The 12,949-nt window shown below is 39.7% G+C and overlaps 1 protein-coding gene across 1 annotated transcript; it reads right to left on the reverse strand.

Annotated features, from left to right (window-relative positions):
- Window positions 1–9,812: 9,812 nt before the first annotated feature.
- Window positions 9,813–12,584, reverse strand: LOC108410680 (CD209 antigen-like protein E). The gene is made up of 5 exons (XM_017681882.1): window positions 12,349–12,584; window positions 10,831–10,998; window positions 10,563–10,708; window positions 10,278–10,384; window positions 9,813–10,182 (listed from the first exon to the last, which is right to left on the reverse strand). The coding sequence occupies exons 1-5, from the start codon at window positions 12,509–12,511 to the stop codon at window positions 10,041–10,043; spliced, it is 726 nt and encodes a 241-aa protein (XP_017537371.1). The 5' UTR covers window positions 12,512–12,584; the 3' UTR covers window positions 9,813–10,040.
- Window positions 12,585–12,949: the final 365 nt, after the last annotated feature.

The following is a 12,949-nucleotide window of genomic DNA, read 5'->3' on the forward strand; positions in this document are numbered from 1 at the left end:
CTCACAGTACTCCTGCCTACTTCCTTCATCTCTCTGATTATCCCACTTTTTCTTAGCTGCCTTCTTCTTCTGAATACTCTCCTGGACTTCCTCATTCCACCACTTTCCTTGTCTTCTTTCCTCTGACCAGATGAAACACACAACACATTCTTGCCAGTTTCTCTCACCACCTTAGCTGTAGTTTCCCAGTCCTCAGGTAGCTCCTCACTGCCCCCAAGGGCCTGTTGCAATTTTACCCTGAACCACCCTATGCTGCCTTGCTACACTTTCCCCTGGTACCACTTTACATTCTCCAATCTCCTTTAGGTGGCATCTCCTGCTAAGGATATAATCCACCTGTGTGCACCTCCCTCCACTCTTGTATGTCACCCTGTGTTCTTCCCTCTTCTGAAAATATGTGTTCACCACAGCCATTTCCATTCTCTTTGCAAAATCTACAACCATCTGACCTTCCGCATTTCTATCTTTCACACCATACATACCCAGCACCTCTTCATCCCCTCTGTTCCCTTCAGCAACATGTCCATTGAAGTCTACACCAATCACCAATCTCTCCTCTCTAGTGACACCATCTACCACTTCATCCATCTTACTCCAAAATTCCTCTAACTAACCAACCTGTGGTGCATATGAACTGACCACATTCAAAATCACACCAACTTCAGGCTCATGGTCCTGTCTGACACTCTTTACATCCAGAACACTTTTCCCAAGCTGTTCCTTTAGGATATGTTCCTACTCCATTTCTCTTCCTCTCTACACCATGATAGAACAGTTTGAATCCACCTCCAATGTTCCTGGCCTTGCTTCCTTTCCATCTGGTCTCCTGGACACACAGAATATCTACCTTTCTTCTCTCCATCATGTCTGCAAGCTCTCTTCCTTTACCAGTCATTGTTCCTATGTTCAGAGTCCCTACTCTAACCTCCACACTCCTGCCTTTCCTTCTCTCTCGCTGCCTTCTAACCCGCCTTCCTCCTCTCCTCTTTGATGGTCTTCGACCTACAGTAGTCCAATTTCCACCAGCACCCTGCTGGTCAACAGCACCGGAGGCGGTCATTGTTAACCCGGGCCTCGACCGATCCGGTATGGCAATCATATTTGTGATCCGCATGATAGTTTTGGCACAAGTTTTACGCCGGATGCCCTTCCTGAAGCAAACCCTCACCATTTATCCGGGCTTGGGACAGGCACCAGAAGTACACAAAGTACCCCCCTAATGGCTGGTTTAATAACTTGCTACTTAATTTGAGTTATACTGCCACTAAAATACAGACATAGTGATATTTACACATTTATTGCAATATCAACTCAACACATGTATGCTATATTTTTTACAAAAATAAAAAGGCAAAAGCTGTGAATGTCCGACTAAGAAGTTTATTTAAATTAATTCTCTTAGCCTGAGGCACTGAAAAAAGTAACTGTATACTGCAAAAGTGGCTCTCAGATAAAAAAAAATGACTATGTGGTAACAAGCAATCCCTCGTGATGCGGAAGGAGATGTAGCTTAGATGTGTGTGTGTGTGTATATACTGTTTCATCCTGTAATTTTCCCTTTTAAGAAATACAACAGTCACAAAATTAGCAAAATCTGCCTTATTCTCCGAAGCCTCTGAAACTCACAATTTCTTGTGACTGATTTACGGGCGTGGATTCCAGGTCAACATCTGTTGTGTGCGAGTCTGTGTCTGTATCATAAAGTGGTGGTGCTGTGTTAGGATCAGGGTGTTTTCCTTTTTTCAGATATTCTTTAAGAGCCTCAACCATGTGCTTGGCTGCCTTTTTTGTCAGTACCTGATCAGAAAAGAAAGAAACAAGGGGCTGTTATAGGATTATAGGGACAAAAAGTCACTTTAAAATTTTCATTCTACTATTATGAACTATAAAAACAGCAAAGGTGTTGACTACACACTGTACAATGTGAATATTACAGTTTTCTAACTGCTGTGTGTAATACATTGACAAGACCTACATTGCCATGTTGCTCTTGCATCACTTTCTAAAAGTACTGGACCACCACCAAAAATATCTGGACAAGAGCAGCTCTGCGGTCAGAAACTGATCACTGACACGTGCCAGGCTCCAGTCCTCACAAACCAAATCACTGCAGATTTAAGCACACTGCCTCATTAAACACACCTGATTCAGCCCATCAGCTAATCAACATATCAATAATTAGGATGTTTTCAGAAGACAATCATCCTTATTATTATTAGACATTGTCCAGGCCTTCATCATCAGTACAAGGCAGGAGTATCTGGTAACTAGTAATTCAGTGTATCTGAGCAACAGGTTTTGATTGGCAAGTGTTTAGTCCATGTCTGCCTAGGCTGATGAATTTATGGAAAAAATTTAATTGCGTTTTTTCTGAGTAATATTGCGACTGCAACTTGATTTGTGAATATTATTTATAAGGTATAAGTTTCAGGCCTGTTTTTTTTGGCCAAGAAGTCTAGATTATACACCTTTTTGGCTTGACCCTTGAATGTAGTGTCCGTAACGTTCTTCTGTGCTAACATGCCCACAATAAGGCTGCATGTTAATTGGCTTGTTTGATTTCAAACTTCGAGCGCAAAGCCTTGAAACCAAAAGTGGCAAAAAAGCAAATGTAGGTGATGTAATCCATCAGAGAAATCATTCTGGTGCAGAATTACAAGATGGAACAAGTCTTGAGTCTCGTAGCTTATGAATTGTTTGATGAAAAAAGTCCAGTGTGGTGGTGAAAGAGCTTGTTAAGAAGGCAACTCTGCAAAGATATTTAGCTAAACATTTTATCCAAGTGTCTGAGTCAAATGATGTCTATGCAATACATGTAAAATGCAAAAAAAAGAGCAAAGATAAAACATATGCCATTCCTCTCCCTAATAAAGGAGAGAGAGAGACTGAAAAGGCTTTATAGGTCTAGAATGGGACTTTTGTCACATTTAAAAGAAAAGGGTAATATAACTTTGAAGGATCCACAGAACAGAGAGCAGAGATCCAAGGTGTTTGCACTTATATTTAGCCCAAACTCTGCTGCTTGCCCATTAATCAAAAGATGCAGGTGAAAAAAGGGGGAAAAAAGTTGTAGAGACATTCAGATAAACATTTTATCCAAGTTCATGCATGAAATAATGTAAGGTTATATTGTGAAATAAAATTTTTGTTGCATTTAAAAGGCCTGTTAAATGACTATAATCAAATGCTTATGCGCTTTACCATGAGAGTTTTATAATGTGTGAAAATGTTTTCGTTTTGTTTTAATATGTTTTACATTTATGTACTAATAAATCAGTGAGAAATATCACTTTGGTTCCAATATTTTTAAGCACACATTAATTATGGTTTGTTTATGTTTAAAGAACAACAAAGTACAATTTAAACTACAATACATAATACAATACTGCAATACTTTAAACTACAATGATAAGTTAACATGATAATGGGAACTTTATGATTAAGTAAGCATATTTTTTACAATGCACAGATAACCTAAAGGTTATGTGAAAGAAAGTACATTTTATTGCCTAAATTTGGTTAGAAATAAATTCATTTTAAGTCAATTTGACAGTTAAATATTTTTTAAATATGCTTAAGTATGTGAGTGAACTGCTTTCACTCAAGCATACTTCCTAAGTTGTACTATGTTGATAAATAAAGTGTACTGCTTAAGTTGCACTAAAGCAGAGGAATTTCTTAAAATATACTTTTTAATAGTAAATTTAAGTTGACATGAAAATGAGATACTTTTGTTTAGATGTACTTTTGAATAAGAAAAAAAAAATAATCAAAGTGTGAAGTTGTATTAAAACACTTTAAAATGCATTTCTTTAAAATATACTTTTTAAATAATGCACTTCCGTTGTCATGACAAATAAATATACTTGTATGAAAACACATTTAACAAATGTTTGGAAGTGTATGTATTCTAATGTATTCTCAAACAACATACTAAAGTATACTTTTAAATATACTTTAGTTCAGAAAAAGTACTTTTAATTTCAAAGAACATGAAACAAAAAAAATTTACTTTTACATTTACATTTATGGCATTTTGCTGTACTTTTAGTGTACTTTACACAATCTGAATATACTTCGTGTTCTTAAGTATACTTCCTTTTCACAAGGGTAATCCTGGAGTTTTCCCATGCCCTTGCACATTTTAATGTTTCCCCTGCTCCCAAAACACCAAATCCAACTAAACAGATTATTAACAAGCCCTTCATGACTTGAAGTAGGTGTGCTATGAGCTGGAAAAACACTACAATGTGCAGGGGGCACTCCAGGATTAGTTTGAGAAACTGCAAATTTCTTTTATTACTTAACACAAACATTCAACAATTTAAAACTGTTTTCTTGCCAGGCTGTAATGTATAGAACAGTATTTTAGTCCTGCTTCTGGTGCCCCAAAGCATTGTACCCAAAGCAGGTCTTCCTGATTACACTGCCATGGTGTTGGCTTGGTGTTGTAACACAGAAATAAGCATGTATGTCTGAAAGGCAGCATATGCTGTTCCAAACTGCATTCAAATTTAATGGTGCATTCATAGATGTGCAAGTTACCGAAGAATAAACCCCCATACCATCACAGACCCCGGCTTTTAACTATATGCTTGTAACAATATGGATGGTCCTTTTCTTCTTTGGTCCAGAGAATACAACATCTAGTATTTTCATTAAAAAAAGATCTGAAAGGCTGACTTGTTAGACCACAATACACATTTCCACTGTGTAGCTGTCCATTTCAAATGAGCTCAAGCCCAGAGAAATCGGCAGTGTTTCTGGAAGCCAATGGAATTTTGCAGCATTGACATTTGCCGGCCGGGTTCGATTCCCCGGCCGGGTGACCGGGGTCCTCTCTGTGTGGAGTTTGCATGTTCTCCCCGTGTCTGTGTGGGTTTCCTCCGGGTTCTCCGGTTTCCTCCCACAGTCCAAAGACATGCAGTCAGGCCAATTGGACATGCTAAATTGCCCCTAGGTGTGAATGTGTGAGTGACTGTCTGTGCCTGTCTGTCTGCCCTGCGATGTCCAGGGTGTATCCTGCCTTCCGCCCGAAGACTGCTGGGATAGGCTCCAGCATCCCCCCACGACCCTGACGGAGAAGCGGCTTAGAAAATGAATGGATGGATGGATGGATGGATGACATTTGCCTTTATATATGCATAGTAACTTGCAATTGTGGATGTCGTTATGAAGAATGTTCAATGACAACAGTTAGTCAAAGTATTCTCAAGCCCATGTGGCACTATCCATCAGAATCATGATGGCTTTAAATGTAGTGCCATCTGAGGGATTGAAAGTCAGACATTAATTTGTGGTTTTCCGCCATGCCCTTTACAAACAGATTTCTCCCAATTCCCAGAATCATTTGATGTTATTGAGAAGTGTAAAGAGTGAAATGCCTAAACTATCATTAAACTGTTGGATTTTTTTGTTGATGCATTGAATTTGTAGTTGATGAATTGGATGTGTAGTTCGTTGTCTACATACAAGTGCTTCATACAACAGTAACTCTGATCACAAAGACAAAAATGTACAGCAAAATACTTCCAAAACACAAAATCCACAGTCATAATTACGGTAATAATATTAGTGCAACAGCAAGCAGAGAAGATACTGTGTTTAGAGCATTGAATACCCAAAGGAAAATTTTGCTAAAGTGAGCCCCGTCTGTACATTAATGTCCTGTATCTACAGCTAGAGGGAGGTAAATTGTAGTGACAGTACAGTGGGTGGAACTGGTTCACACTTGCGAATGTTTTCCAGGTCAGGGCAGATATAAGTTCCAACAAGTTTAGAGAGGTCATGCTGATGACTTTGGCAACTTGTTTTTGAAATTGTGATTAATTTATTTCTCATTTTTACATCAGCATGTTAACCCCTTTAAAGGCCAGGGCTTGCTGGTGGGTCCAACATTTTATTGTTACACACTTCTATAACCCAAGAATAGCCCTGTAGTCCTTGCTGTTACTGAACAATAAGTCTTAGTATGCAATAAGCCTGTGATTTTAATAGGTTATAGAAGCAATTGCTTCCATATAACAGCCCTGACTCAGTGATGCTGTGATGCAAGTTAAGCAGGAGATGAGACTGGATGGAAAGTTTGTTATTGTGAAACCCAAGTATTTTAAAGCCTTAACCACTTCCACTTTCTCTCTCTCCATGGATGATGATAGAGCTGGAGAGGCGGTTCTGAGTCGCTGAGCTGATGAGCATTTCCTTAGTTTATGTAACACTGAGGCAGAGGAAGTTATTGTCACACCATATGCTGTAGTTCAAACTAGATTGTTCACAGCCCAGATGAAAGTCGCAGCCATCCAAATGCTGTAGGTGAGAACACAGAAGGCAATCAATTTGGTTGAGTGGGGTTCTATGAGACTGAGTTGATGGTTAAATGTTTTTTATATGATCAGAATGGCAACAGAGTGAAGAGATTTCAAAAGCAGTGAGTGAATAATGGGTGATAGTGCTTATCAGGCTTAAGTGTGTGGTGTAGAACAGTTTTTAATCCTGCTCCTGGTGCCCCAGAGCACTGCACCCAAAGCACTGTACTGCCATTCTTCTGTTCGGAAAGTCTTCAGCTGTGCATCTGTACAAGGCCTTTGTTGACAGGTCTGGATGGCAGACAGGCAAGCCTAGCACCTGCACTCTCTGATTACGCTGCCATGCTGTTTTGATAGGCAGAATGTGGCTTGCTGTTGTACCATTGAAACATTGCATTAATGTCACTGAAAAAGATGTTAAAGATGTCTTAAAGGCAGTATATGTTGTTCCAAAGAGAGTTCAAAGTTAATGGTGCATTCACAAATGTGCAAACTACTGACTCATGCCATACCATGACCGACTCTGACTTTTGAACTATATGCGTCTAATCATCTGGATTGTCCTGGTCTTCTTTGCACCAGAGAACACAATGCCCGTTATTCCCATAAAGAATCTGAAAAGCTGATAGTGCCAGGGGAAAGACTTTTAGCACCCTGCCTTGGATTCCACCTGTGCCCTGAGCCTTGTTTAGCTTTGTTTTCAGCAGGTGTACCCTGTACCCATGTAAGGAGTGTGTTGTGGTCCATACTTGAAGGGGGAATGGAGTTTAATCAAATCAAATCAAATTTATTTGTATAGCGCTTTTTACAACGGATGTTGTCACAAAGCAGCTTTACAGAATTTCAGAAAAGACAAAGTTTTAACAGGAGTGTAAAAATGTACAACCCCCCCCCCCATCCCCCCACCGGGCAAGCCAGGGGCAACAGTGGCAAGGAAAAACTCCCTCAGAACTGAGGAAGAAACCTTGGGAGGAACCAGGCTCACCAGGGGGGACCCATCCTCCTCTGGTCAAACTACCTACAAGTGATTATACTACTAATATTAATAGCAGTATTATTGGTATTAGGAATAGCTAGGAGTCTATGAGAATATCAGTGGGGTGGGCAGCTAGTCTAAGGCAGGTGGTGGCAGCCGGGGCGTGGGCAGCTGGTCTGAAGTGGGTAGCAGGACGGCTCGGCAGTCGGGCGTCCTTCAGTGTCCGGCTGGACATGTGGGTGATTGTATACTCGGAAAGAAAGTAGGGAGATGGAATTAGTTTTATTCTGTCTGTTTGTACATAAACAGGGGATGTAAACATTTACAGAGTGTGGCTAACGACTCCGGCAGGTCTGACTATGACGGCTTAGCTAAAAGGAGAGAACCAGAAGGACACACAGACACGGCAGCACTCTGAAACAGTTCGGCATCCCTCCGCTCCACCGTCCACAAACTTGAGTGACCGCGTGCGAGCAGCGGGACGACAGCACCAGCGTCTCAGTTTACTATAATTCCCTGTGTCCATGGACCCCTGGATCTGCTGCCGTTATCTAAGAGGGGACAATAGCTACCAAAAGCTAAACTGAACAAGTGAGTTTTCAGCCTAGTCTTAAAGATTGAGACTGTGTCTGCGTCCCGAACAGTTTCTGGAAGATCATTCCAGAGTTTGGGGGCTTTATAAGAAAAAGCTCTTTTGAAACCTTCTGAATTCTGGGGACTATTAATAAGCCAGCACTCTGTGATCTGAGTGGACGTGATGGCTCATAGTGAGAAACAAGGTAAGTACTTGTAAGTACTCGGGAGCAAGACAATGTAGGGCTTTATAAGTCAACAAAAGGATTTTATAATCAATACGGAATTTAATAGGCAGCCAATGAAGTGATGATAGCACTGGACTAATATGCTCAAATTTTCTAGTTTTAGTGAGGACCCTAACTGCGGCGTTTTGGACTAGTTGGAGTTTGTTTAAATTCCTGCTCGTGCATCCTGACAGTAATGCATTACAATAGTCTAGCCTAGAAGTAATAAAAGCGTGTACTAGTGTTTCTGCATCACGCAGGGATAGGGCATTTCTGATCTTGGCAATGTTGCGAAGATGTAGAAAAGCTGTCCTAGTGATGCTGCCTGTGTGTTGATCGAATGATAAATCTGAATCTTTACGCCATGGTTACTTATAACTGTACTTATAACGGTAACATGTATAGTGTAAATAGTAATGGTCCTAAAGTAGAGCCTTGTGGAATTCCAAATCTCACTTTTGAATAATTGGAAGATAAATTGTTTACCCTAACAAACTGATAACGTTCTGATAGGTAAGATCTGAACCATGATAGGGCTGTCCCTGTGACTCCAACCATTTTTTCTAGCCTTTCTAGGAGAATATTGTGGTCTATTGTATTGAAAGCCGTGCTGAGGTCAAGTAGCACTAAGAGAGATATGTAGCCTTGATCAGAGGCAAGAAGAAGATGATTAGTTATCTTAACTAGAGCCGTCTCAGTGCTGTGGTGTGGCCTGAATCCAGATTGAAATTTTTCATATATATGGTTCTTGTGTAGATATGAACTAAGTTGTTGGGCCACAGCTTTTTCTAAGATCTTTGATATAAACGGTAAGTTAGAAACAGGCCTGTAATTAGACAAAACGGCGACATCAAGATTTGAAGTTTAACAGGCTCACGCATTCAAAATAGATATAAAAATTGTTGAGGTCCTGAGCAAATTAACTGTGGTCTTTTACTGGATTATGCTGTTTAGATATTTGACTGGTCAACACCTTTACTGTTTGAAATGCTTGTTTATTGTTCATCTTGGAAAATAAATGTTCCAGTTTATTTTTGATACTTCAGTTTAGCTTTAGGCACTTAACAAGCCATGGGCTTGTCAGTGGACCCAACATTTATTACACACTTCTATAAGCTAAGAATAGCTCCATTCGTCTGCATTTAAATCTCTGTAGTTACTGAATAATAAGCTTTTGTACGAAATTAACCTGGAATGCTAAGGTGATAACGGTTAAGGTACTCAGGTGATATTTTTATGGCAAGGCCAACAGCTTTAACTGCTGGCCAGTCCAACTTTTTTTTTAACCTTGTTTCTATTGAAATCTGTTTTATATGTGGGAAGGTCCATGGTTTTGAACTGGAATGAATTCATGTAGCATCTATGCAGCATCTTTGTATCATTTGATTTAGTCCATAAATACAGATTTTTGCTCATTGATTCCACTCTCAAAATTGTCCAGACAAAGTCCTCCCTGTATGCATAAAGTGTCCTCCAACCATTAGCCAACCCTGTGAGTTAATGTACTCTGTAGACCAGAAGCAGGAGCACCATAGCACAAGTCTATTGCTTTATTTAATCTGGTTGGTGTATTTATTACTGTTACCATTATAACATGCAAAAAGACAAGCAGTAGTTGGATAGCATTTCATGATTCTGTAAGGACCAATCAGCGTCAATCAGTTCAATCAACTTTAAAACAGACTGTGTTTGCATGTCCCTCTACAAATGAGCCACAAGAGAGCACCAATGTCCAGATTAAAAGTATGTTTAGTTAAATATCATCTGTTCTTACAATTAAACTAAAATGAAAACAAAAATACAAACATTAATTATTATAAATGTAACTGAAGTTAACTTGTGGTAGAAAGTCTCATAAGACTGTATGAGAACATTAGAATGACAAATTGAAGCTGGGAAGTTGATGTCTGCGTCAAAATCTGCATCACGCAGCCACACACACACACACACACACAATACTCAGAAAATTCTCTTCTCACAGGTCCAAACAAACTTGTTATTACAGGAAAAATCAGCCCAGCTGTAAACAGGATCAGACGCATAGCCAGTTATAACACAGTCTTCATTTCTATTACCGTTGGGTTCTCCAGATCTCCAGAACCTGAAAGAGAGAATCAGAGTGTCACTGTGTTTATCAGATCAGTGAGTAGTAAAAGTCAGTAACTCCATCATGAGCTCAGATCAGTGGTCTCTTACTCAGTGGTCAGTGCTGAGCCGTCCACCCATTTCCAGACACCCTCTGTCTCATTGTCTGTCAGACCAATCCAAGACCGCTGACCTCTTCTAAACTTCTCAATGAAGTCCTGTTGAAGTGTGACAACTGCTTTTAAACTCCCAGCAACACATACACACATATACACAGCGCATACTTAAACACATGAATATAGTACAATATTAACAAAGAACAACCAGGAATAACATGATACTATTCATGATAACGCTCGCTTTAGCTGAATCTTTCTCTCTCAATCACACACGCACCTGTTCCTCTCTGCTGTTGATGATCAGCAGGTCTGCTCCTCTCTCTCTGCAGTCCTCTCTGCTCTCACTCCAGGTTTTAGTCTCAGTAGAGATGTAGTAAACACTGTAGTTGAAGTATCTCCATTCTGGTTTGTTAATGTCTTTCTCTGTGGAGGCAGAATGTGATATGAGTTGTCTTCTGCGTTTCCATGATGAAATATATACATAACAAGTGTATATGACAAGCCCAACTGACGCGTCCTTATGTTAAGATCTGTAACTCACTCACCGAGTTGAAAGAGCTTCTTCTGTAATGCATCTCTCTCTGTCTGGAACTGCTCTTTTACTGTCATTAATTTAGAGAACTTTATACACAGTGCAATGGTGGCAATCAGTAGGAGAACACTGAGCAGCCCAAGACACACTGCAGTCAGTGTCAGTCTGTAGCATCTGCTTCCTGCAGTGAGAATGTAAATACAGATCAATGTATTTGGAAATACATGTACATGCACTACATTCTCTGTTCATTTCAATTTCCTTCTGTCTAGTCCAAGTCTAGGATTAACTCCTGTCTGGGAAGCTGAGTTATAATTATATTGCACAATTAACAGGAAAGTCTGCAGATTTTTCAAAATATCTGCATAATTCAGTTTTTAAGATGACGATTTGGAGTGGTTTGATGTACAATGTTCCATAGAGAAGATTACAGAATTGTCCACAGTAGTGGTGATGGGGACCAAACATCCAAAGCACTCAATGCCTCTAAAAGCTCCATTACAGAAAGTTTGCATGTGGAATGGTTACATCTTTGGTGCCTTATTCCTGTGACATCGTCATTTTTGAGAAGTGGTTGGTCCAAAATCTATTTTTTTTTCTTCAGTTTAGTTGTCTCCAAATCCACCCACTAGTTAAGACTCCCCCACTCACACAATACTACCAAAGCTAGGAGGTTGAAGGCTAGCACAGGCTCCCTCCGAGACCTGTGAAGCCAGTTACCACTTCTTTTTGAACTGGATCGCTGTAGAATCACCAGGGATCAAACTCGTGATCTTCTGATGGCCTGGCCAAATTCAGAAGATGTGTAGGTTCACTAGTCATCTTGCATAATAAATAAAACTGCTACATTTGTCTTGTAAACCTGCTGGTTCCTATCACCTCCACTTTAAAGATGTCTGAAAAGAAACGTTTCTCTACAGTGAACCACCACTCTGAATGACTGCTTATATCACACGTCAGACTCCAGTTGGATTGGCTTTACATTGTTAAGCAGTACATAAAAACAGGAGAGTCTAAGGTGTCAGCCATTCAATCAAAATCTTCAAATGTATCAAAACATTAAAAAAAAAGTTTAAATTACACAGACGAGATCAATTAAATATGAATGTCTGCATTATTAAATGGTTGAGATGTAAACAAAGTCATTCAGAGAGGTTTGGTGTGAAATGCTCCGTTCTAGAGAACCACAGAATTGTTCACAGTGATGGTGACAGAAGCCGGATGGTTTTAGAGTTTAATGCCCCTAAAAGCTCCCACACAGAAAGATACTGTGTGAAATGGCTATGAATGCGCTGCCTGATGCCTCACTGTTCGGCAATAGTTTTGGCCTTACAATATATGTTTGAATAGATTTATGGTGTATTTTTGCAGGGGCTTCAAAGCTAGACTGAACTTAGAGTACAATACTGAATATGTTCCATAGAGTATACAGTGCAGTAAACTACATTGCTTTCTGTACTGTAGTCACACTGCTTGATAGAACAACACTTTCTATGTGTATTTTCTGTGTGTGAAAACTAGACTTGGTTACCTGTTTGTTGTCTTTGTAGGGTCCTCTTTGTGTTACTTTTCTCCGTCTCTGTGTTGGGGTTGTGAGCATCTGCGCTCTCATAGATATCCACCACCATCTCCACTCTATCTTCACTGTTCAGCCCCTCGGGGTCGATCACCTCGTAATAAATGCTCTGAGACATCTCTAATCTATGCAATACTCCAAATCTCTAAAAAAGACACACACTGAATTACCGTGTCTGAGTCACTACTACAGTGAGGCTCTTTCTGGATTGCTTAAATGCTTTAGTGGTGTAATAAAGGAAGTGGCCAAAAACGTAATGTTTTCCCGTGTGTGGTCACTGTGCGACAGCAGAGCGCTTATGTTCTTTCTAAATTCTGGTTCTTAACCTCATACAATACTACATTTCCACACATATTCTAATCGTATTTGCGTTTCTGTATTTGTTGACATACCACCCTTATATGAATACGTTTGCAGTTCATCAATATAAACGTTATTTTAGTCATCTGTGCTTCTGAAAATGTGTCAATTTGAATTCAAGGGATACATCAGGCATAACCTTGAAAACAAAGATGTATAGATGTCCAAGTACATAGAATAGTTTATAAAAATGTTC

Source organism: Pygocentrus nattereri, chromosome 22 (genome assembly GCF_015220715.1).
Source record: "Pygocentrus nattereri isolate fPygNat1 chromosome 22, fPygNat1.pri, whole genome shotgun sequence".
Classification (NCBI taxonomy): domain Eukaryota; kingdom Metazoa; phylum Chordata; class Actinopteri; order Characiformes; family Serrasalmidae; genus Pygocentrus; species Pygocentrus nattereri.